Source organism: Coregonus clupeaformis, chromosome 17 (genome assembly GCF_020615455.1).
Source record: "Coregonus clupeaformis isolate EN_2021a chromosome 17, ASM2061545v1, whole genome shotgun sequence".
Taxonomy (NCBI): domain Eukaryota; kingdom Metazoa; phylum Chordata; class Actinopteri; order Salmoniformes; family Salmonidae; genus Coregonus; species Coregonus clupeaformis.
Window position 1 is genome coordinate 12,002,104 of NC_059208.1, and position 12,239 is coordinate 12,014,342.

The 12,239-nt window shown below is 43.6% G+C and overlaps 1 protein-coding gene across 1 annotated transcript in view; it reads left to right on the plus strand.

The window, feature by feature from the left end:
• Positions 1 to 12,239, plus strand: part of LOC121586601 (E3 ubiquitin-protein ligase TRIM71-like) — a 41,787-nt gene that overhangs the window by 16,351 nt on the left and 13,197 nt on the right. Inside the window, exons 2-3 of the mRNA XM_041903427.2 lie at positions 3,473 to 3,640; positions 8,038 to 8,172. Coding sequence (XP_041759361.2) covers positions 3,473 to 3,640; positions 8,038 to 8,172 — 303 coding nt within the window. The remainder of the gene's footprint in view (positions 1 to 3,472; positions 3,641 to 8,037; positions 8,173 to 12,239) is intronic.

Below are 12,239 nucleotides of genomic sequence, written 5' to 3' on the forward strand. Positions count from 1 at the left end.
ACAAAAAAGCAGGCATGGTAAATTAGTGGCATTTTGGTCTGTGTATGAAAGGGATAATGTGAAGCAGTCATGGCTGTTCTACAAAAATGTATTTTTACAGTGTTTCTCCAAGGCAGGTAGAGTTTCTGACACCATGGTGTGATGTTACTGGCTATTCAACCCCCTCCCCCGTATCCCTTTGGCTACAAGGAATGTGAACTCCGGTCCTAACTACCACTACAATGCTATTGCTAACCTTTATATTTGTTTACCAGAGAGCTAGCCACCATGCTTGCTAACCTTTTTGTTTTATAAACCAGAGCGGTAATAGCCACCATACTGCTAACCCATTAGCTTTCTTTACCAGAGAGCTAGCAACCATGCTAACCTTATAGCAAACCAGACAGCTAGCCACCATGGTAAAATTTAGCATTGTATACCAGAGATAGCCATTAGCCACCATGTAAATTGTTTAGCTTTATGTTACTGTTATTATTCTACTTTGAAACAAGGAGGTTTATGTGTGTGTGGGGGGGGGGGCATGTCCGGTGCACTAATGAAATACAATAACTCACTTCCCTGTAGCTCTGCTTCACTGAAAGGGTTTTTATGAATGTGTGTGTATATGAGCGAGCGTGTGTGACATCCATCCCCTTCCCAGAAGGCCCCCAGGCTTCCCAGTCCACAACCCATTTCACACACCTTTCATGTTTTCCTGCCTCTGGTGTGTGTGTGTGTGTGTGTATGTATTTACGTGGGTTTATGTGTAATGTGCCCGCTTACGTGGGTGAGTGTATGTGTGACATGCAGGCATACATAGAAGGTCAAATATGTGTCATTCTCTCCTGTCATTAGCAGTTGTATCATCGCACACCATAGGGGAGGCAGATAGCCTAGCAGTTTAGAGTGTTGGGCCAGTAACCGAAAGGTCGCTGGTTTGAATCCCTGAGCCAGCAAGGTGTGAAAAATGCCCTTCTACCCTTGAGCAAGGCGGTTAACCCCCAACAACAACTGCTCCCCAGGCGCCATGGATGTTGATTTAAGGCAGCCCCCCGCACCTCTCTGAGTTAGATGTGGAAGACACAGTTTGGTTGAATGCATTCAGTTGTGCAACTGACTAGGTTTTCCTTTTCCCATAGGACCTTTTCTTTCTTTTAAAATGGTAATGCTTTATTGGGACCTGAGAGCTGAACACAGGGAGCAGAGAATAGAGCCTGGTCTTGGCTTTATGACTTTATGGTCGAGGGTCACACAGCCTGCTTAGAGGGGTCATAAACAGTTATAAAGCCTGCATAAAACAGTTACAATGGCTATACAGAAGGACAGTGGTTGTGATCAGGAGTAGATTGGGGTGGTGAGTGTGCATGACTCTGTGAATGATTTGTCTCTAAAGGCCTCCTCTGGTTCTAGAATGTTCTGTGTAGAATTTACAACCCCCGTTAACTTGGTAGCACACCTATGATGTCAGCTTTTCTCTGAAACATATCTTGTTTTTCATGTTTCTGTGTCATGTGCTTTCTGTGTGTTAGTTGTTCTCAACGCGTGTGTGTGTTAGTTGTTCTCAACGCGTGTGTGTGTTAGTTGTTCTCAATGCGTGTGTGTGTTAGTTGTTCTCAACGCGTGTGTGTGTTAGTTGTTCTCAACGCGTGTGTGTGTTAGTTGTTCTCAACGCGTGTGTGTGTTAGTTGTTCTCAACGCGTGTGTGTGTTGTGTTGTCACTCAGGCTCATGGAATGCCTAGAGAATTTGTGTGTGTTTGTTTAACTATCCTTGTCCCCTGTAGCTCAGTTGGTAGAGCATGGTGCTTGCAATGCCAGGGTTGTGGATTCGTTTCCCACGGGGGGCCAGTATGAAAATGGAAATGTATGCACTCACTAACTGTAAGTCGCTCTGGATAAGAAAGTCTGCTAAATGACTCAAATGTACCAGAAGTGCTGACAAGGATAGTAAAACAAGGAAAATTCGGTCAAGTGGGTACATTTTTTGGTCCCCACAAGGATAGTGTGTGTGTGTGATGTATTCTTGGAGGCTATGAATCTGGGGAATTGCTAGTAGATCCTGTGTGGGTCAGTCAATAATATTAAATCCATTCCAGGTGTTATGTAATCCACAAGAAACCCCAGCCGTGTGTGACTCATTGTTGCAGCTGACATGATAGTGGTGGTGAAGTCCCTATAGTAAGTGTCTTTATACAACTGGCCATGTAGTCTAGCTACAGTGAAAACATGACAACACTGTTCTCTCTATAAGTCTCTCTTTTGTAGGTAAAGGGATCTCATCTCAACATCGCAACCATGCTTGACACAACAATGGTCAAAATCCTTTAGCCAGTTTTTGTCTCTTCTCAGAAAAGCAAAACTTTTTTGTTGTTGTGTCTAATGATCAATGTAAGTAAAGGAATGCTGAATGCTCAATTATTATGTTGGTTTTTCCTCCTTCATATTGAGATATCAAAGTAGTTTTTTTGGTTAGTCCAATCTATCGGAGGTCTTTGAAAAAAGTGAAAGAAAAACAACATGATAAGAAGAGTGAAGAGCAGATGCGTTTTAGGATCTAATGATCAAGATGATTCAGCTCATTGGTTGGAGATGGAAGACTTTCTCTCCTGTCTGACCCTCACCCCTCCATCTATAATCAGCTGCATTCCATCCTTTTGTTCTGCCCTCCCCTTGGAATTTTGGAGCGGTTGAAGAGGGGGGGCTGGAGGAGGAGAAGAGAGGGATCGAGGAGAGGAGAACAGGAAGGGAGTAGCATAAAGTAAAGGAGGGTGTGTGTGAGTCATTATATCATGCCTCCCCTGGGACCGGAGCCATTATTGATGGATTGATTGCTGTTCCCACCCCCCTCCGCTCTACTCACATTGGACAACATTGATCCCTGTCGCTCCAGGATTTGTCGCTCAGCGCATATTTAATGAGTCTTTTGTAACCAATCACAGTGTATAGGAGATTTAGGTCATTCTAATGGTTACGTGTGACTATCAATGAGTCAGCATTAAAACCTTTTTATTTATTTTGTATTTATTTCAATGTGTTGAAATTACAGATTTATCAATGCATTTTGTTATGATCAGTTGATGATGATCTTTTTGGAAGGTTTCACTTAGTGAGTCAGTTTCTCGAAACCCAATGTAAGCTTATATGTGTGTACGTGTGTGTATGTGTGCGGTGTGTGTGTACTAAGCCCTCTTATTGGTGTATTGATCCATAAAGCCCCATATAGCCCTGTCTCATCTCACTGTCAGCCCTCTGAGCCTGAGGAGGACCAGGGGTTGTGTTCAATCAAACAGGCACTGCAGCATTTACATGTCAACACACCTCATAGTCAATAAAAAAACAATCTCCCAATGGTTTCTGGTCTCATACACTCTTCCATGACAATTAATACTTAACATATTAAAGCACTTAACCCATTAGAAAACTATATATTATATATTTGATAATGTTTTGATAGCATGATTTAATGAACTCTCTCTCTCTCCCGCTCTCGTTAAGGTGTTTCTGTTTTTCTGTGAGACGTGCTCGGTGCCTATCTGTAGGGAGTGTAGTGTGGGCAGACACATGGGCCACAGCTTCGTCTATCTACAGGACGCTGTCCAGGACTCCAGAGCCATCACCATCCAGCTACTGGCCGATGCACAGCAAGGAAGACAGGCTGTACAGGTGAGTGTCTGTCTGTGTGTGTGTCAAATCAAATCTATCAAATCACATTTTATTTGTCACATGCGCCGAATACAACAGGTGTAGACCTTACCGTGAAATGCTTACTTACAAGTCCTTAACCAACAATGCAGTTTTAAGAAAATAAGAGTTAAGAAAATACACAGTCCCGTGTAGCTCAGTTGGTAGAGCATGGCGTTTGCAACGCCAGGGTTGTGGGTTCGATTCCCACAGGGGGCCAGTATGAAAATGTATGCACTTGCTAACTGTAAGTCGCTCTGGATAAGAGCGTCTGCTAAATGACAAAAAATGTAAAAGTAACACAATAATGAGGCTATATACAGGGGGTACTGGTACCGAGTCAATGTGCAGGGTTGTTTTTGTCCCAGCACCAGTTTAGAAATGTGGGATATTCTGCATATCACCCACACACTCCTCTCTAGACCTCACTGTAGCATGGGGTTAGATGTAGCCAGCTGGCCCTGGGAGGGGTTGGGTCGCCTGGGGTGACGGGGGTAGGGGGTAGGGCTGGGGGTCGGCAGAGAATGGCATTTACCCAAGTTACGCATGTGAAAGAGAGGAGGTGAGGGGGAGGAGGTGAGACAGGGGGAGAGAGAAGAGGGGAAGTTAAAGCAGGACGAGGGGAGGGGAAGAGAGGGGATGAATAAAGGGGAGACGGGTAAGACGGAGGAAGGGAGAGAAGAGGAGGAGTAGGGGAGAAGATGGGTGTTACTGATAATGCTAGATAATATCTATTCAGCCATGGTGTTGATACCCATGTCCTCCCACACAGACACGTGTTCACTGACAAGCAGCTGGCACTGAGACTGAGAAAAACCGAATCAAATTTTATTGGTTGCGTACATACATAGATTTGCAGATGTTATCGCAGGTGCAGCGAAATGCTTGTGTTTCCAACTCCAACAACGCACTAATATCTAGCAATAATAAAATAAACAAAATAAACAATACACACATAATAATTAAAAAGATATAGATATTAGATCGAGCAAAACTTTTACACATAAATAGTATTCTATTCATTCTATTTCTATGGGTTTAGGAAATATTTCCTTTAAGAAACGTTGCCTTTATTGTTGTACAGTGTTGTGTTATTAGTAATGGATTTTGAGAGTAGGTTCGCCTAATAGTACCAAAGGGTTAACTGTTAAAAACAGTTACTGATGTAATCACTCTGACTGACACACATTCTCTGAATGTCTACTGGAGACCGCAGAGTTATGTTCACTCCCTCTGAACAGTTGAGAATGGTTTTGAAACAGATGGGTATGTTGCTGAATGGGATGCTTTGTTATAGTACTTTCTGGAAACCAGAGTTACCAGGAGTTGTGAGATGTTATGTAACCTCCCTTGAAGGTTGGTCAATGTTGTGAACCTCGACCCTGGAAGGTGTGTGTAAAGCCGGGTGTACAGTAGACAACTCTCAAAATCCTAAAATTGCTGAGCCTCTCACATTAAACGACCATCTTTCCTGTAGTTTTTTTTTTGTCTTGCCAACATAGTGGTGCGCACACTAAACAATGTGGCACAGACGGTGGTCACACACTACAAGATCCTTCACTTGGTCGTGAGGATTCTCCATACCATGCTGTCTCGTTAAAACAATGATGTGATGATGTGATTAGATTTAACGTAGCTACAACAAGCTGTGGCTCAAAGCAGCCTCAGAAATATTTTCAGTCAGACATTCACGCTTGCCATACAGAGTTGAAATATCTAGCCAACATTTTGAATTGAATAACATTGCTTGTGGACTTCAGAACGATTTGACACATTGGCTTTGGCAAGTACAAACGCATACTCGTAGTAGTCATGGCTCCTGCTCGAGAGTCTACACATTCTGGGTGATGCAAAACAACGTCATCATCTCACTGGCTTCTCTGGCGAGCTCTCATTGGCTATGTCTGATTACCGTTCTCAAGACGTGTCTTTGCACATCTCACGCTACAAGAGTATTGCAGATTTTGTGCCGATAAAATCATACATGTTTGAAAATATTGGGACGTCTGGGACTGCTCAAAGACGAGATCTGTAGCCCACAGATTGCGTCTCATTAAACGAGCGTCGGTGACGGCCGCTCGCCCGAGTAGGCAATGACATGGGGATTTTGTCTCCAATCTCAAAAACTAAATCGGGACCAACATCGTGTAGTGTACACCTGGCTTTAACCTGGTCAGGACTCAGCGTAACCCTGAAACACTATCTAGTCCAGCAAGCCAAGCCAAGATTATGTTACGTACGTCATAAGAGGAGTCCACATTATCATCACTCTACAACTAGTCCCTCTCTCTATATCCTGATACAGACCTCGGACAGGCACACACACACATAAACACACCACCTCTGTACCAGAATATTTCTGCCCACTCCACATCCATTATCTCCTCAGACCTCCGACCCTGAACTTGTGACCTGCTGGTTGGCCGGAGCTGCCTTACGCTGCTTCTGATTGGTCAATTTTACCTCCTGTGTCCCAAGCGGACACATTTACCATGATCAGCCATATGGACGCTTAACAGTTAAAACATACATTTGAAAAAATAACGTTTAGTCATTTAGAAGACACTCTTATCCAGAGCGACTTACAGTAGTGAGTGCATACATTTGCATACTGGACCCCCATGGGAATCGAACCCACAACCCTGGTGTTAAGTGCCATGCTTTACCAACTGAGCCACACAGGACTAGGACCACATACTGTATCTCCTAGTTCATTCATTCAATGTCATTTGTGTTACACATTTGAGCTTACAATTAGTCCCAAATCTCTCTCTCTCTCTCTCCTATTACTCTCTTGCTCTCTCTTTCGCCCCCTCTCTCTTCCCCCCTCTCCCTCTCTTTCTCTTTCTCTGTCAGTATTGATAAAGCCATTCCCCTCCTCCCTTCCTGCTGTTGTCTCCAGGGGTCCTGATATAGCTGACCCTTTAGCTGCCCGTCCCAAACGGCCAGCGGGAGAAGAAAGGACCCTGCTGTCAGGCTTTGTTCCCCAGGGTGTGGGTCTTTAGCCATGGGTCAGGGGTCAATGACCTCAGGGGGATTTAAGTGACCTTTGACACCCCACTCCAGGTGATGTCACAAAGGAGCCCCTCCCCCTGGCAGTGTGAGGTCCAACTCACCCCTGACCCCCAAAATGAAGGAGGGAGAGGTACAGACTGATAAAGAGAGAGAGTGGAGGAAAAGAGTGATAAACAGAGGGGGAAGAGTAAGGAGAGGGGGAAAAGAAATGGAGGGAGGGAGAGAGAGACATAAATGACAAATATTATACAAAACATTAAGGACACCTGCTCTTTCCATGACATAGACTGACCAGGTGAATCCAGGTGAAAGCTATGATCCCAAAGTGACACTACTCCCTCTACTGTCGCTTATCTTCCTACTCACACTCATTGACTTCAAAGGCCACTGCTCATGTTGAGTAAGATCTGCGAAGTGAGGAGTTGGGAACTACCACCTATGTTAGGAGGGATGTAGTGTCATTGTGTTGTGTGAGGTTATGTGCTATTCCTGACTCCCAGATATCCTGTGTCCTGTCTACTTTCTGAATTTTAGTATGTCATAACAGAGCAGGTGTCTGGTCACATGAGAGGGTGATGATGTGTTATAGAGTGTCTTTAAAGGGGCACTGCAGTTGCTACATCCATTTTTGTACCCATTGATTCTTGAAAAATATAACTTATAAATAAATGCCTCATGAGCTTAGTTCAACTGTCATACACCATCAGAACCCAAAATATAAGCTTGTTTTACTCCACTGTTTGTAAACAAAGTAAATGTAAACAAACACTGTATAGCCTCAAAACATGGTTAAATCTATACTTTTGATTCCATGGATGGTCAGTCCTTTTCTCTACAGCTCTGTCTATACTTTTGAGAGTGTTTACATTTCTCCAGCCCTATCCCTCAGCTTTTTACCGAATGCTTTGTTATTGTTTTAACTGCGGATTGCACCTTTAAGTCATATTTCCTGGCCACTTCCTGTTTCCTGCATGATATAGTTGATATTCCTGTGTGGAGTTGACTATGGACCAACCAGGAGGTGGTGTGTGATTGTTCAAACCCCCTGTTATATTCTATTACATCTACTGTAGCTGAGTATATGGAGAAGTGTGGTATTTCTAACCTTGTTAGTTCTTGTTCATCTGAGAATGGAGAAAGTCCAGTGGTCTTGTATGATATTTCTAACCCCGGTCAGTTTGACCCTGTAGTATCATGTTCCCCTGTTATAGCTGAGTATGGAGAACGTGCAGGTGGTGTTTTGTCAAATCTCTAACCTGTTATTTATTGTATTGCCCAGGTCATAGCAGAGCAGCTAGAGATCAAGACCAAGGTGGTGGTGTGTATTATTTCTAACCATGTAATATCGTGTTCCTGTGTTCTAGCTGAGTATGGAGAAAGCCCAGGCCATAGTGGAGCAGGTTGAGATCAAGGCCAAGGTGGTTCAGACAGAGGTGAAGAACATCATCCTCAGACACAAGAAAGCCCTGGAAGAGAGAGAGTGTCAGCTACTCTGGAAGGTAAGTATTTTATTTTCTCCATCTGTGTGTGTGTGTTCCTCTCTGCTCTCTGCTCTCCTCTCTCTCTCTCTCTCTCTCTCTCTCTCTCTCTCTCTCTCTCTCTCTCTCTCTCTCTCTCTCTCTCTCTCTCTCTCTCTCTCTCTCTCTCTCTCTCTCTCTCTCTCTCTCTCTCTCTCTCTCTCTTGTTCTCGCTCTCTCTCTCTCTCTCTCTCTCTCTCTCTCTCTCTCTCTCTCTCTGGTTTACATGGTTAGTGGAATGAGTGGAATGGTATCAAATACATCCAACACATGGTTTCCATGTGTTTGATGCCATCCCATTTGCTCCGTTCCAGACATTATTATGAGCCGTCCTCCCCTCAGCAGCCTCCACTGGTGGGAATCTATTTACACATCTATAGACACATTGTGCTGGTTCTACATGTCTGCATACACACCTAACAGTGTAGTGGAGTATTTGCATGTAGCTGGAATGTGAGGTGTGGTATGTTGGATTTTTACACGTGTGTTGCCTGACACAGGTATGACTATGTGGCCTCAGAACCAGGAAGCGTGACCTGATTCTCCCTGTCCACCCACATGACTTTACTAGTGCTTTGTGTGTGTGTGTGTGTGTGTGTATGTGTGTGTGTGTGTGTGTGTGTGTGTGTGTGTGTGTGTGTGTGTGTGTGTGTGTGTGTGTGTGTGTGTGTGCGTGTGTGTGTTTGACTCATGACTCAGCCAGTGTTTACGAACCTCTCTCTTTACCTGGCCTAAATGCAGAGTGAAACCTGACCCATTGAAGATTCAATAACAAACAGGGTAAACTGTACCTAGTATCTCCGGGCTCTGATACACAACTCTCTCTGACTCTGAAGAGGAAGTCTTGGATTTAGAATCAGAATGGGCTGCTGTTGGAGCTCAAGAATAGGATATATCAACTCATGTGAAACCCAGAGAGCCAGTGGTAACACATGCATATATTCACAAACAAGTTAAAGGGACATTTGATTTGATTTGATTTGATTTAAAGGGAAATGTCACAATTTTTTATCTTCATATTCATCATCTCCAGCACCACCCAAACATCAACATGGGCGGCAGGTAGCTTAGTGGGTAAGAGCGTTGTGCCAGTAACCGAAAGGTCGCTGGTTCTAATCCCCGAGCCGACTAGGTGAAAAATCTGTCAATGTGCCCTTAAGCAAGGCACTTAACCATAATTGCTCCTGTAAGGCGCTCTGGATAAGAGCGTCTGCTAAATGACAAAAAAAAAAAAAAAAAAAACATATGTAAAAAAAGGCACATTTCTATGTTTTGTAGAAAAAAAGATAGAGGAAGATAAATGTTTCCAATGACATCATACGTGTACATCATGTAATTTTAACCAATTATGAGTAGGCATTGCTTACTAATTCCTATATTTTTTACTACAAAACATAGAAACGTGCTATTTTCACATTTGTTGGTATTGGGATGGTGCTGGAGATCATGAATATGAAGTTGAACATTTGAGAAATGTCCCTTTTAATATGCAGAATACTCATATTTGTGTGAGTGTGTATGTTTGTGTGTGTGTTCGAAAGGTGCAGGGGCCGGAGAGAGGAGATCATGGTTTTAATCATGTAATCAAAGGACACAGCTGGCCCGCCACACGCCCCCACACACACCCTTCCCTTCATGTTTTAACCTGTCAGAGGTGGACCCATAGCTTTAACCTGATCCTCACCAGTCTACCATTAAAACCAACCTTTACTCATAGCCTTCCGCTAGCACCATAAAAACTACAGCTGCTGGCGGTGTGTGTGTATGAATGTGTGTGTATGGGGAGAACAAGTTTTTGATACACTGCCGATTTTGCAGGTTTTCCTACTTACAAAGCATGTAGAGGTCTGTAATTTTTGTCATAGGTACACTTCAACTGTGAGAGACGGAATCTAAAACAAAAATCCTGAAAATCACATTGTATGATTTTTAAGTAATTAATTTGCATTTTATTGCATGACATAAGTATTTGATACATCAGAAAAGCAGAACTTAATATTTGGTACAGAAACCTTTGTTTGCAATTACAGAGATCATACGTTTCCTGTAGGTCTTGACCAGGTTTGCACACACTGCAGCAGGGATTTTGGCCCACTCATCCATACAGACCTTCTCCAGATCCTTCAGGTTTCGGGGTTGTCGCTGGGCAATACGGACTTTCAGCTCCCTCCAAAGATTTTCTATTGGGTTCAGGTCTGGAGACTGGCTAGGCCACTCCAGGACCTTGAGATGCTTCTTACGGAGCCACTCCTTAGTTGCCCTGGCTGTGTGTTTTGGGTCGTTGTCATTCTGGAAGACCCAGCCACGACCCATCTTCAATGCTCTTACTGAGGGAAGGAAGTTGTTGGCCAAAATCTCACGATACATGGCCCCATCCATCCTCCCCTTAATACGGTGCAGTCGTCCTGTCCCCTTTGCAGAAAAGCATCCCCAAAGAATGATGTTTCCACCTCCATGCTTCACGGTTGGGAAGGTGTTCTTGGGGTTGTACTCATCCTTCTTCTTCCTCCAAACACGGCGAGTGGAGTTTAGACCAAAAAGCTCTATTTTTGTCTCATCAGACCACATGACCTCCAATTCCTCTTCTGGATCATTCAGATGGTCATTGGCAAACTTCAGACGGGCCTGGACATGCTCTGGCTTGAGCAGGGGGACCTTGCATGAGCTGCAGGATTTTAATCCATGACGGCGTAGTGTGTTACTAATGGTTTTCTTTGAGACTGTGGTCCCAGCTCTCTTCAGGTCATTGACCAGGTCCTGCCGTGTAGTTCTGGGCTGATCCCTCACCTTCCTCATGATCATTGATGCCCCACGAGGTGAGATCTTGCATGGAGCCCCAGACCGAGGATGATTGACCGTCATCTTGAACTTTTCTAATAATTGCGCCAACAGTTGTTGCCTTCTCACCAAGCTGCTTGCCTATTGTCTTGTAGCCCATCTCAGCCTTGTGCAGGTCTACAATTTTATCCCTGATGTCCTTACACAGCTCTCTGGTCTTGGCCATTGTGGAGAGGTTGGAGTCTGTTTGATTGAGTGTGTGGACAGGTGTCTTTTATACAGGTAACGAGTTCAAACAGGTGCAGTTAATACAGGTAATGAGTGGAGAACTGGAGGGCTTCTTAAAGAAAAACTAACAGGTCTGTGAGAGCCGGAATTCTTACTGGTTGGTAGGTGATCAAATACTTACGTCATACAATAAAATGCAAATTATTTACTTAAAAATCATACAATGTGATTTTCTGGATTTTTGTTTTAGATTCCGTCTCTCACAGTTGAAGTGTACATATGATAAAAATTACAGACCTCTACATGCTTTGTAAGTAGGAAAACCTGCAAAATCGGCAGTGTATCAAATACTTGTTCTCCCCACTGTATGTGTGTGTGTGTATGTGTGTTCATGTGTGTTAGATCTGGGATGATAAACCAGAAATTATCGACACTGACCAAATGGATCACTTATCGCAGGCATTTTGCTGATATTGTTCATTGAGTAGCCACGATAAATAGCCTATACAAGAGAAATGTGACATGTGAAATGAAATACATTTGCTAATATGTGTGATTGTTAATGGGACAATTTATGGCTACAACCATCAAACTAGTAGTAGTAGTTTAAAATATCTTTAAAAAAAACAACTGGTTTATCACATCAATTCAGGCAGTTTATCGCGATATGGATTTTTGTCCATATCGCCCAGCTCGTGTGTGTGTGAGGTCAGAAGATCATACAGGAGGTTTTCACTTACCGTGGTCTCTCTTTAAAGCCCTCATATATACCCACAGAACCCAGCTTCACTTTTCTCTCCTGATAAAGTCATTAAAGGCTAACCCCCTTACACACACACACACACACACACACACACACACACTCTCTCCTTCTCTTTGAAATCCAAGCAGTCTTTTGTGTGTGTGTGTGTGTGTGTGTGTGTGTGTGTGTGTGTGTGTGTGTGTGCGTGCATGTGTGTGAGGGAGAAGGAGTACACCTAAACAGGAGATGGGGAGATTTCTGTAGCGTGGTTTAACCATTGTGCACGCATGTGTGTGCAAGT